At 36.0% G+C, this 13,394-nt stretch overlaps 1 protein-coding gene across 3 annotated transcripts in view; it reads left to right on the forward strand.

Annotated features, from left to right (window-relative positions):
- LOC138691422 (zinc finger protein 235-like) overlaps nucleotides 1–7,671 on the forward strand; it is a 39,760-nt gene extending 32,089 nt beyond the window's left edge. For all 3 annotated transcript variants that reach the window (XM_069813346.1, XM_069813345.1, XM_069813344.1), the window contains 2 exons: nucleotides 3,349–3,431; nucleotides 6,456–7,671. In XM_069813346.1, the coding sequence (XP_069669447.1) occupies nucleotides 3,349–3,431; nucleotides 6,456–7,425 (1,053 nt within the window). In that variant the 3' untranslated portion in view covers nucleotides 7,426–7,671. The remainder of the gene's footprint in view (nucleotides 1–3,348; nucleotides 3,432–6,455) is intronic.
- Nucleotides 7,672–13,394: the final 5,723 nt, after the last annotated feature.

Below are 13,394 nucleotides of genomic sequence, written 5' to 3' on the forward strand. Positions count from 1 at the left end.
TGGAGTAGTGTGGATTCCTGGTCATGTAGGGATTCCAGGAAATGAGGCCGCGGATGCTGCAGCCAGGGCTGGCGTACTGAATGGCTCTCTGGTATATTGGCGCGAGAGGTGGCAGGACATTCGAAACTACTTGAAATATAAAATATGGTGGCAATGGGAAGGAGAATGGTCTGCACAAGAAGGAAACAAATTACGAAATATAAAGAATACTGTTTGAGTTTGGGATTCGTCCACAAGAGCGTCACGACACGAGGAGGTTTTACTCACCCGGTTGAGGATTGGCCACTGTCATCTGACACATCGCCATCTCCTACGTGGCGAGCCTCAGCCAGAGTGTGATATGTGCCGTGTTCCACTTACAGTGGAACATTTTTTATTGCGTTGCAGAAAATATGACCGTGCCCGCAGGCAATATGGAATTCGGCCGACACTACGTGACGCTCTTGGAAATGATTTTAATTGTACAAATGCAGTTCTGAGATTTTCATCGAATACAGGTTTGGATAAGGTGATTTAGTGTTTTATTGATCCATTTTACTTATCCTCTGGACCCTTTACATCCGGAGGTTACATTTGTTGTTTTATATTTGATTTTACATTGTTGACATTTCGGACTTTATACATCCGAATATTTTATAAAATTTTATGGTTTTAAAATATGATTCACAATTTATCCCTGGTGGCCTTAGTTTTATTGTTTTATTTGTTCATATTGAATACCACCTAGTGTGGTAGAATTGCTCACTTTTATGATTCTGTAGAAATCACCTTATGTATACTGCATTTGTGTGCCTCGTTTTATCGTGACAACGCTTTTTAGTTCTTTTAGCACTCTGATTATTACATTATTTATGTCTTTGTTATATTAAGAATTTTAGATGAGGGCGCAAATAGCCATAGTAGCTGACGCGCCCTTCTTAAACCCTATTACTACTACTTGTCTGTTGTATTCAACATCGACTTTCACGAGGCCATGGAAATTATAACACGAAATTAAATTACATTGTTGATACATCATGAAGACTAAAATCTAGAGGACAATTAATATAGTAAGTATATTTATGCAGTCCAGGACCATATTAAGAATTTCTCGATGGAGTTGCACATAGTGAGCAGACTGTGTTTATCCAACTGAATTTTTTGAAACCACAAGTATTGCTATTACATAATTGAATACTTAATATTGAATCACAATAGTACTACTGCTAAAAATATTGACTCACCAAAATTATGTAATGGAACGAGAATTGGTGAGAAAAAAACCCATGAAAAACGTAATAGAAGTGACAATTAATATTGTCAATATTAACTGTCAAAACGAAAGAAGATGTTTTTATCCCATGTATTCCTATGATACTCACTGAAATGCCTTTCGATTTTAAGCAACTGCAATTTCAATGCGACTAGCATTTTTAATGGCCATTTATTAAAATGAAGCTCAAGGACAGTCGCTCAAAGTTGCAGACATTAACTTAAAAACTGCGTGATTTTCACATTCTCAACTATATTTTATACAAAGGAGTGAAAAAAAAAAAAAAAAAACTTTTTACACATATCAAAAGGCACGTCAATGATACTTTTGTTATGTTGCTAATGTAGTATGTGACTCTACGTAAGCCCACTGAAAATAACACTAAGTTATATTAATTCTAAGATATACGTATTGTAATTCATGTCCGAAAATTTATTGCTGCGAAATTCGATCAGTATAACCACTACCAATGTAGTATGTTATGCGTTGAGGAAAGAACAATCTCTTAATTTCTAAAATACTAGCATACGTCTCTCAGAATATTAGTCTTTAAGTTAAAAAATAACTTATTGAGAGCTTATATTGTATCTGTATTACGTGTATAAAAATAATATAATTAATATGTTCTGAATTTGTGAGATATAATTTCTCAAGTCATAATTAAAAAAAAATGGGTATTATATAAGCGGGCGTACGGCAATCAAGGGTTAAAAAGAATCTTCCAATATAAATTAAAATATATAGGCCTATGTATATATTGATTCCTTGATACGACCAATACAGAGAAATTTTGGCTCACGATGACACCCCTACGGGTTCAGACTGGGAACAAGGGAATTCTCTATTCATCATTAGCTGTCTCTGAAATTTAAGTGAAAGCATACATAGACATGAAGTTACGTGAAATGTGTGTCAGCACAGAAAAGATCAATGTACAGATCTTATCTCTGCATCTGTGCAACTCCCATTTGCGTTGAGGAGGAAAGGAGACGGCAAAAAGGTAATGATTTTTAACACGCTGAGTCCCACGATTAAGATAAGCCATTTGAAATTGAACAGTCACTGACCGGCAGAGTTAAAATATAAGATCTGTAGAACACTGGGCTTAGGGGTGCGTTTTTGTTTTGCTGAACTTCAAGGGAATGCTGGAGGTGTGCTGCAAACAAGAAAGATTGGATGAGAGCTGTAGGAGAGGCCACGGTACTTCATTGAGAATGGAGAATGAAAATCAAAGCAATGCTAACTCATTTAAAGTTTGTCTGGCTGAAGCCTGTATATATTTTCGTTCGGTTTCATTTTATTTATAGTTTAATTTTTCTATTATTTTATTTGTATTTCTGTTCTGGTGATGTGAAAGAGAAGATTTGATGGCCTCAACTACACCAACATAAATAAACAAACACACACACACAAATAAATTTAAAAACATTTGAACGTATGGCACGTGATGAAATGTTTTCTTTCGCTTCCTGACCTACAGTTGTTTTAAATTGAGTTAATCCTTTCAGGCATTTGGCTAAGAAGTTCATTAATTCATGTAAATGATACTATGTAAAGATTTCAACTTTATGGACGAGGAAATCTTAGTAAAGCCAATTAGTTTTGGTTGTCTATAATTGAGTTTCTGAGATTTCCGAAAAGTCTAACAACCAGTTCAATTAAAAATAAGAAGCAAAATGGACAACCCGGGCAATGCCGGGCACTTTCAGCTAGTACAGATATAATAATTAATAATATAGAAATTTTAATCCACGAAAATATTTATAATAAAAAGATGAAATTATAAATTGATTAGCAAAATTATACAATCAACCAACAAATTTAATCTTTATCATGATAGAACAAACAGGTCATTAAACATCTTGAAGCTAGTGTGAATTCTTATTCTGTAATAAGTATTTCCTAACATATTATTGCAGTAGCAGTTCAAATCTTAGGGTGCAGAAAACGGAAGGACACAATGAAATGTTGGTTTAGAGATTGTTTTCTGTTATTGAAGTTCTTATTTGGACACAGTAGAATTTAAATGCATGAATGTCGATGTACTCTTGTGTAAACTAGCTCAATCATTCTTTTACTTGCATTTTATTTTTTAGGAAGTTGTGTGTGACCTGGACACACTAAAGGATGAGCTTAAATTGGAACTTAAGGCAGAGGAAAATGAAAATCTGACCAATAGGTGAGTGCGGTGTATGAGCCTTCAAAATTTCCTTTCTTTCATTCCTTCATTAAATTTATCACGCATAACATTAATTTTCAATGTGTTTCGGGATGTGACGGCCTGGCCATATACTAAGAACGAGTGAGAAAAGATTGTCAAGAGCCATGTAGAATGGGAAGACCAGGGCGACACAGAGGAGGTAGATTACAAATCATGGGTAGAGCTTAGAAGGAAATGCTGGATGAAGGGATTATATAAAAAAGATAGAAGACCGAGAAGCCTGAAGATTGGGAGTTGCAATCTGCTGTACAAAGATGGATACATTTATGCGATTGTAACTGATGTGAAATATTAGAAATAATTTTATATTGAAAGGCATAAACTATATTAAAACTTAAACTACCACTACTACAATCACAAGGGTCCGTATATTCCAGCTACCTATAAACTGGAATGAAATTATAGCGATGTACCGAAGTACATATGATATTTCGATGCAGGAATTCTGCATTATCATATGATGAAGGATTGATAGAGGGGAGAAAAATTCTCTCTGGCACCGGGATTCGAACCGAGTTTTCAGCTCTACGTGCTGACACTATCCACGAAGCCACACCAGATTCCAATTCCGACGCCAGATTGAATCCTTCATTATATGATTATGCAGAATTCCTGCATGGAAATATATGTACTTCGTTACATCGCTATAATATGACATGCGTATATAATCACTTCGTTATTTAAGACGGTGCTCATTCCGTCGGATCCCGGCCACTTAGTCATACATTACTTAAAATACTTTAGAAACAGTATCATGTAAGGGAATTACCCATTAATGTTTTTAAACATAAGCTAAAGACATATTTGATTTTAAATCCTTTGTATAGTCTTGATGAATTCTGTAATATTAATTTTTAATGTTTTTTTTTTTATTATTATTGATGTTGCTATACAGTATTTATTATGTCTTCAGCACTAATACAGTACCTGTCTGTCTGTCCGTCCGTCCAATATCCTAATGAAACACGAAAAAATATCAGACAATAGGAATATCTTGTACTATATCATGCACTAATAACGTCATGTGCTATTGGAAAAAATTCTTGTAATATAAAATCATTTCCAGTGAAATCCGCATATGTTCAAGTTCCATAACATATGATTGCACGTTATTATTCAGTGCAAATATAACGACGAAAATTAACATCACATTTGGCGTACCAAAAACCTCAACAAACCAAACCTAAACTATCACTAATTCTCGGAATTACGAAAACATGCTGTCTACAAAAACACAATTGGCTCTATATCGTATTCTACAGTAGATCCCATATATGAAGTGTTGCAAATACAAAGAACTACCTCAACAAATGCACGTTTTCAGGAAAACCCATTGGAAATTTTTTCTTTCGAGCAAACTCAGCAAAAAAGGATTTACTGAGATTGTGTATTTTTTAGTATAGAATTATTACTTACTTAAAAATATATAAGTGCATCTTGTTCTATTTATGTATTCTACATTGTTTAGTATTATCAAAGACTGAATGGCTCTAATGAACAAATTATGGAATTACAACACACTTTTTCCGCAACAACATTTTCTTCTACTACAAAAAAAAAAGCAATGTTTCTTATTCATAGTGATTTATCTCGGCATCAATGTTGTCATTCTCTAGGTCTTGTTTCTGCATTCCATGAGTTTCGTTGTCAGTGATATCAACAAAAATCCTGCTTGATTGCAAAGGAATGTATGGCAGTAATTCACTTATGTCCTTAAATTTTGCATGAGGCAAGGCGATTGGACACTTTTTTTTCAGATCTTCATTTCCACGAATCAATTTTGCAGGGTTGTATTTTTTTAAGTTTAACTTTTATCTTCACTTCCAAATTATATTCTTTGTTTATGTAGAATTCTTGTTTGTAATCCTGTGTGAATTGAAATGTTATTCCATCTTTAAATCTCACTTCCATCAACTAAGCTTTGATAACTTGTTCCTGAAAGGCAATGAAGTTCATGATCAAATCCTGAGAGGCAAACGAGGCTCAAAGCTGTTCTTGTGCTACATTTTATCTATGGAGCTGAAACAGCACAGACACTCAAAAAGGAGACAGCTATGGAGTTTGACCATCGTATTCATAGCCATAATGCTTGAAAACTTTTCTCAGTTTTCTTCAGTCTTTATTATCGAAAGGAAAGAAATGAGAATTAAAAAAATTTGTTTTACATTATTGTTCTTCATGCCCATAATTCTCCAAAATAAATAAATATTCGTTTGATGATCATTTCGCCCTTTATCTTCGCAATGCCTCATGTATAATATAAGTATGCAAAATTACTACTTTTCTTACAGTGAAATGATTGTCAACCTGTAATCTACTGTTGAGTTTTAGTATATTTTAAATGTGATGGTTAGTACAGTTCATCTTCGCTTGTGTGCTTCATTTTTCAGCGTAAAGATTAATTTTTGGTCTCACAGAATTTATCTGTTATGGTAACAATGGTTATTACAAGAGAAAAATTCGCTCCGGTGCCGGGGATCGAGCCCGGGTCCTTGGTTTTACATACAAAGCGCTCTAACCACTGAGCTACGTCGAAGTTTAATCCACAGCACCGGCCACCAAGTCACTCAATTGAGTGCTCTCCTTTTATAATGGCAATTGATTTAATATATGAGAACACATGTCGAACGTGCAGTAAGGCCACAAAGGGAAAATTACTAGAGGAGAAGAATTCGATCCGGTGCTGTGGATTGAACTTCGGCGTAGCTCAGAGGTTAGAGCACTTGGTATGTAAAACCAACGTTCAGGTTACATAACAGAAATTCTGTAAGTTAAAAAATTAATGTTTACGTAGATTCTTCCCCCAACAGTGCATAATACTGCAATCCTGATCACCAAGTCACTCAATTGATTAGAGCACTCAGTACGTAATACCAAGGACCAGGATTCGATGCCTGGTGCCGGAGCAAATTTTTGTCCTCTAATAAATAACCATTTATTTGGCAGACTGTTTTATAGAGTAATTGTGTTTTTTTGTTATAGTTTTTCAGATATCCATGAGAGCTTATCAACAAAATGCATAGGTTTTGGACATGAAAAACACATGACTGTTTATCAGACCGTCAAGAATTCTATTACCTCGACGAAAGTATTGCGGGCTTGTACAGCTGAAAAACTATTAAAATGCCATATTTGTGAAAAGTGTTTCTCGAAATTGAGTAATCTGAAAAGGCATATTTTGCAACACACAGGCGACAAGCCTTTCAAATGTAATGTCTGTGGGAAATGTTTTTTTGATCAGGGATCTCTAAAATGCCACGCACATCTGCACACAGGGGAAAAGCCATTCATATGCAATGTTTGTGGTAAGCGCTTCTCTAATTCTGGCACCTTATATAAACATGAACGCCACCATACTGGCGAGAAACCATTGAAATGCGATATATGTGGGAAACATTTCTCGCAACTCTGTAATCTGAAACGCCATAAACTTGTCCATACTGGTGAAAAACCGTTCAAATGTAATGTATGTGGAAAGTGTTTTTCTCAGCACAGTAAAGTAAAGTGTCACCAACGGCAACATACTGGTGAGAAACTATTTATTTGCGGTGTTTGTGGCAAATCTTTCTCTCAACTGAGTTATCTGAAACTTCATGATCGCCAACACACCGGGGAGAAACCATTCAAGTGTGATGTATGTGGGAAGTGCTTCTCCCATTTGAGTAACCTTAATGTGCATTATCGCCAACATACTGGTGAGAAGCCATTCAAATGCGTTGTTTGTGGCAAGAACTTCTCGCAGTTGTCTAATTTCAACGTTCATACCCGTCAACATACTGCTGAGAGACCATTCAAATGCGGTATTTGTGGAAGGGGCTTTTTGGCGCGAAGTAAACTAAAATGCCATGAACGGCGGCATACTGGTGAAAAACCATTCAAGTGCGATGTGTGTGGAAAACGCTTCTCCCATAAATCATACATAAAATCTCATGTACTCAAGCATAGTGGCTAGAAACTAATGAATTGCAGTGCTTGTTGATATGTGTTTTTGCAGCCCAGAAGTTTAAGAAGCTATAAATATCTGCATATTATTTAGACACTAATGATGTAATATATGGAAGGTAATGTTTATCGTAACTGAATAATCTAAATAGCCTTCAACTTCACTATACACAGGTTAAAAATCATAATGCTTTGGCTGTGGAAAGTATTTCTTGCAGTTATGTAAAAAAAAAAAAAAAAAAAAAAGTAAATAGAAACATTCGTCAGCATGCTAATAGTTCTAGTGCGATGTATGTAATGAAACTCCAGACGAAATCCATGGGTGTTAGGCCTGGAAATCGGTCGCTCAATGTTTCTGTGAGCCATGACCGATCCACCTACAGTATTGGCGAAGATTCTATTGAGGTAGCCCCAATAATTCTGGCGAAATAGGGTATGCATCATCCTGCTAGAGTGTATTTTATCTTATTCTTTTCCAACTGCGGTTCCAAGAATTATTGTAGCATACCAAGTTAGTTATTTCTCATAATTACTTGGTCCACAAACATAAAGGGCCCGTAAATTTTCATCTTACAAATCCCTATGCACACATTTAACTTGGACGAGTCCTGTTGCCACCCTTGGACTATGTTTGGCTGTTTTTCTGCCCAAATTCTACAATTACGATTGTTCACATGGCCATGTTGTTAAATGCTGCTTCATCGTTGAACAGCACATTGTCCATCAAGTTTCATTTTCAGCTGCATCTGGCAGGTCAAAACACATAGCTTGTATAACTGCAAAGTCTTCATGTCCATGCTTGTGCATTTTCTGAATATGGTAAGGGCTTTTCTTCAATTTATAATACGCCATATACAGGTTTATGCAATTTCAAGCTCCATGCTAATGCAGTGGGACTCAATGTGATGGCATCCTGTATGGTTTGTACTGTTTCTGGAGTTGTAGCGAGCCTCTTTGAATGTTTCTCATCTGCCACACTACCATTTCTTTTCAATGTTTTCACCAGATCTCTGATAACTTGCCTGCTACAACTTGGTTTCATAAATTTTCGAGTGAAATCTGCATTGAGTTGTTCATGGGCCATTCTACACTGGCGAGCTCAAGTGGCTGCTCTTGTTACCATTCAGACCGCTATGGTTAGTATAGTTTGAAACCACCTATAAAATAAATTAATTCATTAGCGATATTCGCAAATTGTTAACACTTTTAAATTACTTTGTAATATACTATAATTTTGTTCGATTCAAATTTTATCATTCAGGTGACTTCTTAATTATATGCTGGCCCATCTTTCATGAGTTGCTTAATAAAGAACCTCTTTCCCAGTAATTATTTTCGGTAAAAAGGGAGCTACAATGTCGAGTTCCAGTTTTGTACTGTGTCTCTATCTCAATGTGCAGCCAATTCCGGTTGTTGGTTGTTAATTTTCTGAATAGAAATATAAAATGTATTACATCCTAATATAGAGTTGACAACATTAAGATACAGTAAAATGTCTATAAGACACGCCCACTTATTACACTATCCTGTGTAGTAAGTTTTTTTTCCTGTCCATGAATTGTTCATATATATATATATATATATATATATATATATATATATATATATATATATATATATATATATATAATTTAATTACAGTAAATTTGTATTGTAAGTTATACCCTAGCTCGTTGGTTATACCTTTCTGTTATCACAGTTACTTACTGCACATTTTTTAAAATTCATAAGCTTCCGATAATTCGTAGTCTGAAAGTAGTCTCCCATCTGACGTAACTGATGGTGAAGCTGACGATGAGGATTGGGTTGCTGTGGGCGGAAAGCTGGGCGATGTTCACTTGGAGAATTTCATATCTGTAGACGATGGTGTTATGACCTCAGATATTTTTGATTTAGATGACATAGAAAAATCATGCCACAGTTGAGGAAGAAGGGGGTGAAGAAGAGGAATCAGTTCAATTTGTTCCCATATGACAGGAAGCCCTTGCAGCGATCACAGTGGTAAGATAATTTATCAGAGCTTGTTCTGATGAAATGTCAGTTAATGTAAATTTATAATATATTATTTAAATCATGTTGAAAATGTGATTATTCATTGTGAATGTTCACACACACGGCAAACAACTATAAATGACATTTTTTCGAAAGAATTATGTACAGTACATATTGTAAATGTCTTTGAAGTACAGTAATTGCATAATGGAGTAATACTGTATTACCTTTCATGAATCATGTATTTCAGTAAAGAAAAATGCTAATAAATATGTCAAAATTAGTATACCCGCCTAATACACAGTCCCTGTTAATATGCGGTTTACACGTGTTTCCTTGAACAACGTCTTATCGAGGTTTTATTGTATATGGATCGTATGCGGAGACTATCAGGAAGGCTGAAAATAAGAAAGATTAAAGAGTGTTGGGTTTGCAAAGCAGAAAACTTGAATGAATGAATGAATGAATGAATGAATGAATGAATGAATGAATGAATGAATGAATGAATGAATGAATGAATACGAAGTTGAACATTTGAAATTCTTCGTCATAATGCAAGATACAAGATGAAACCTGGTTTTGTGTTCTAGTCTTCAAATGTGATTCCTTCTATATCTTAATTTTTCTGAGTATGCTTATTTCTTGTCACTATGGTATGATCTCACTGACTACTTGGATGCTAGTATTGCACATATACATTGCAGTAGTGAGTCATCCCATAGCGCTGTTACACATGAAGAGCTCGTAACGACAGACAGAAGTCCTTATGCACCTACCTTCGCAATCTCTGAGGAATGTCGAAATTTTGACAAATTTTTATCAAACGTCAAGAAAAACTCTCTCAGTCAGAGAAGTGAATGTTCACTTCGCAGAGACAATGCCACAGTTCAAATGAGTTCAATACGTTTGCAAAGTTCCTTCAAATTGCTTGTCTCCCAAATGTGAGATGTGGCCTTTCTCAGTAGATAAGCGATTCAAATGAGTTATCTGTGAAAAGTTGTTTTTATGTTCGTCTGGACTAAAAAGGCATTTGCTCATGCACATGGGAGAAAAACAATTCAAATGCGAAGTTTATGGAAAATGTTTCACTCAATCGGGATACTTAAAAATTCGCGCACGCCAGCATAGTGGTGAAAAACCATTCAAATATAATTTTCGCCAGAAGTATTTTTCGCGTCTGTCTACTCTGAAAGTGCATTTCTTCAAGCATACAACGGAAAATTAATTTAAATTCCATGATTGTGGGAAGTGTTTCACACATTCGGCAAACTTTAAAGTCCATGTACGACAGCATTCTAGCGAGAAACTATTTGAATGTAATGTTTGCGAAAATCGTTTCACTCAGTTGCGATCTTTGAGAGTCCATGCACATCAACTTGAATGAATGCATTTAGCCATTATGTCCCGTGAAGGGCAAAGGGAAAAGGCCTCATTATTACTCGCTTGGTGAGCCATCCCAGGCGAGATTTCACTTTGTCGGTCTGTATACCTTTAAAACTAATGTATACTATCTAGCGCTAGTCGTCATTGTAGGCTAACCTATTAACACAATACACTGTAACACACTTAATTATTTGTAGTTCGTATTAGTCCTAGTTCTTTCCACTGAGATCTGTTCCTTGCTTTTCTTGACCACTGTTTGTCCGTCGTCTTCACAAACATATCCGCCCATCTTAGTCGTGGTCTTCCCTGGTTTCTTCTTCCGATGTATGAGTCCCACATGGTGGTCGCGTCCGTACATTTTGAATGCTCCATTCTCGTCCCGTGGCCCTCTCCCACTCCCACATTGATATGGTACGTTCTGCTGCATTGGATGTGTTGGCCAGTTTTTGTAGACTGTTGTTAGAGAGCTTGTCTTTTAGCGTGACTCCAAATATTTTCCTCTGCATCTTTCTCTGGAAAGTTTGGATCGCTGCATATTGCTTCGTAGACAGAGCCCATGTCTGATACTCGTAAAGGATTACTGGTAGGATGCAAGTCTCTAGAGTCTCAAACCTTAGTTGGCGGTTGATTGCTTTGTCCAACAATATGAATTTTAAACCCAGAACGCCTTCCAAGCTGATGTTATTCTTTTTTTTATCTCTATGTTGGTATTCTCCTTGAAGACTAGGCCTACATGTTGTCCCAAGTACGGTACTTATATTCAGAGACGTATTGTAGTTCTGTGTCGTCCAGTTGTACTGAAGTTTGTTGTCCATTGGTCATTATTTTCGTTTTATCGCTGTTCATAGTCAGATCTGTGGCCTTACTTTGGCTGTTTAGTTCGTTTACCATCTCTTGAAGTGCATGCGCTGATCTGGTGAACAGAATGGCTTCGTCTGTGAGGCTTCCCTGCACGAACACTCATGTACTCTAAAACTATGTACAAATCTCGTATATTGAAGATGTAATAAAATTTCACTGTATATTTTAATAACCAAATAAAGATAAGCATGGAAACATATAATAATAACACTTGCTTACTTACTGCTTTTAAGGAACCCGAAGGTTCATTGCCGCCCTCACATAAGCCCGCCATCGGTCCCTATCCTGAGCAAGATCAATCCAGTCTCTATCATCATATCCCACTTTCCTCAAATCCATTTTAATATTATCTTCCCATCTACGTCTCGGCCTCCCCAAAGGTCTTTTTCCCTCCGGCCTCCCAACTAACACTCTATATGCATTTCTGGATTCGCTCATACATGCTACATATCCTGCCCATCTCAGAAGTCTGGATTTAATATTCCTAATTATGTCAGGTGAAGAATACAATGCGTACAGTTCTGTGTTATGTAACTTTCTCCATTCTCCTGTAACTTCATCCCTTTTAGCCCCAAATATTTTCTTAAGCAGCTTATTCTCAACACCCTTAACCTATAATAATAATAATAATAATAATAATAATAATAATAATAATAATAATAATAATAATGATGATGATGATGCGAAACATACGTTTATGCCAGCCCAGTGGATAAAAGTAAAGCACAACTATCTTAATGCGCATACATAAATGTGATTTGAGATTGGTTTGTGTTTGATCTACAAATTTTTCTGACCGTCAGAAAATGATTTGGTGACTGTTTGATATGATCAGTGCTGTAGTTGGAAAAAAATTTTAAGGATTGCTGTTGAAATCTCCTTGGTGAGACAAGACTATATAAACTCATACTGCACTTCTTTTCCAAGGTTACCCTTCGTCATGCAGTCTCTTGTGCACACCTCCTTCCAGATCCCAGCCACTATTGTACATAAGGCAAGAAATAAACGCTGACACTGATCACCCAACACTTTTTAGAAACAAAAGCCTAGGAACTCTTTTACTGGAAGAGTATTTCTTTTCTTACTGCAAATATCGTTCATTATAGTAATCCTCATTCACATTCTTCAGTTTAAATTGAAATAGAATCTATAATATGTAACTGGACTCTGATTGAGGTTCTGGCTGATAAGTACATCTCGCTTGACGATATTTGTCAGAGGAAGAACAATTTGTTTGATATATCTGAAGTCTGATTAGTGAAATATGTTACTAGTCAGTGATGTATGCATTGGAGGAGGAAAGAAACTGGCCACCCTACTTCATTATCGCCTGGCTCAGTACCTCATGAGCGATGCCTTATTGGTGTCACTTATCAAGTTCAACCTGTTTTCGAACTATTGACTAACCAACAACAACAATGCTTAACAAACTACAAAGCTTTGGTGGTTTCACGTTGATGTCAGTATATTTCCATCTTGAAAACAAGCGAGAGTACATTCAGGCCTTCAGGATACGTATAAGTTTGAGATGCTTGTATCCAGTGGCAACTCGTGGGTATTGAATTCAGGGAGGGGACATACAAAAATAAACATGCAACTTACCTTATTTAAAGGTTAGTTCCATGAGCCTTGTCTCGTAGGTTACAAACTTTTGAATCATCTTCTTATTAAAATCCGATATATCGTTTAACATAGTCTTTACAATGGAAAACATAGCTAATGCGGTCAGTCTCTCTTCTCTCA

The sequence above is a fragment of the Periplaneta americana genome, chromosome 16, assembly GCF_040183065.1.
Source record: "Periplaneta americana isolate PAMFEO1 chromosome 16, P.americana_PAMFEO1_priV1, whole genome shotgun sequence".
Lineage (NCBI taxonomy): Eukaryota > Metazoa > Arthropoda > Insecta > Blattodea > Blattidae > Periplaneta > Periplaneta americana.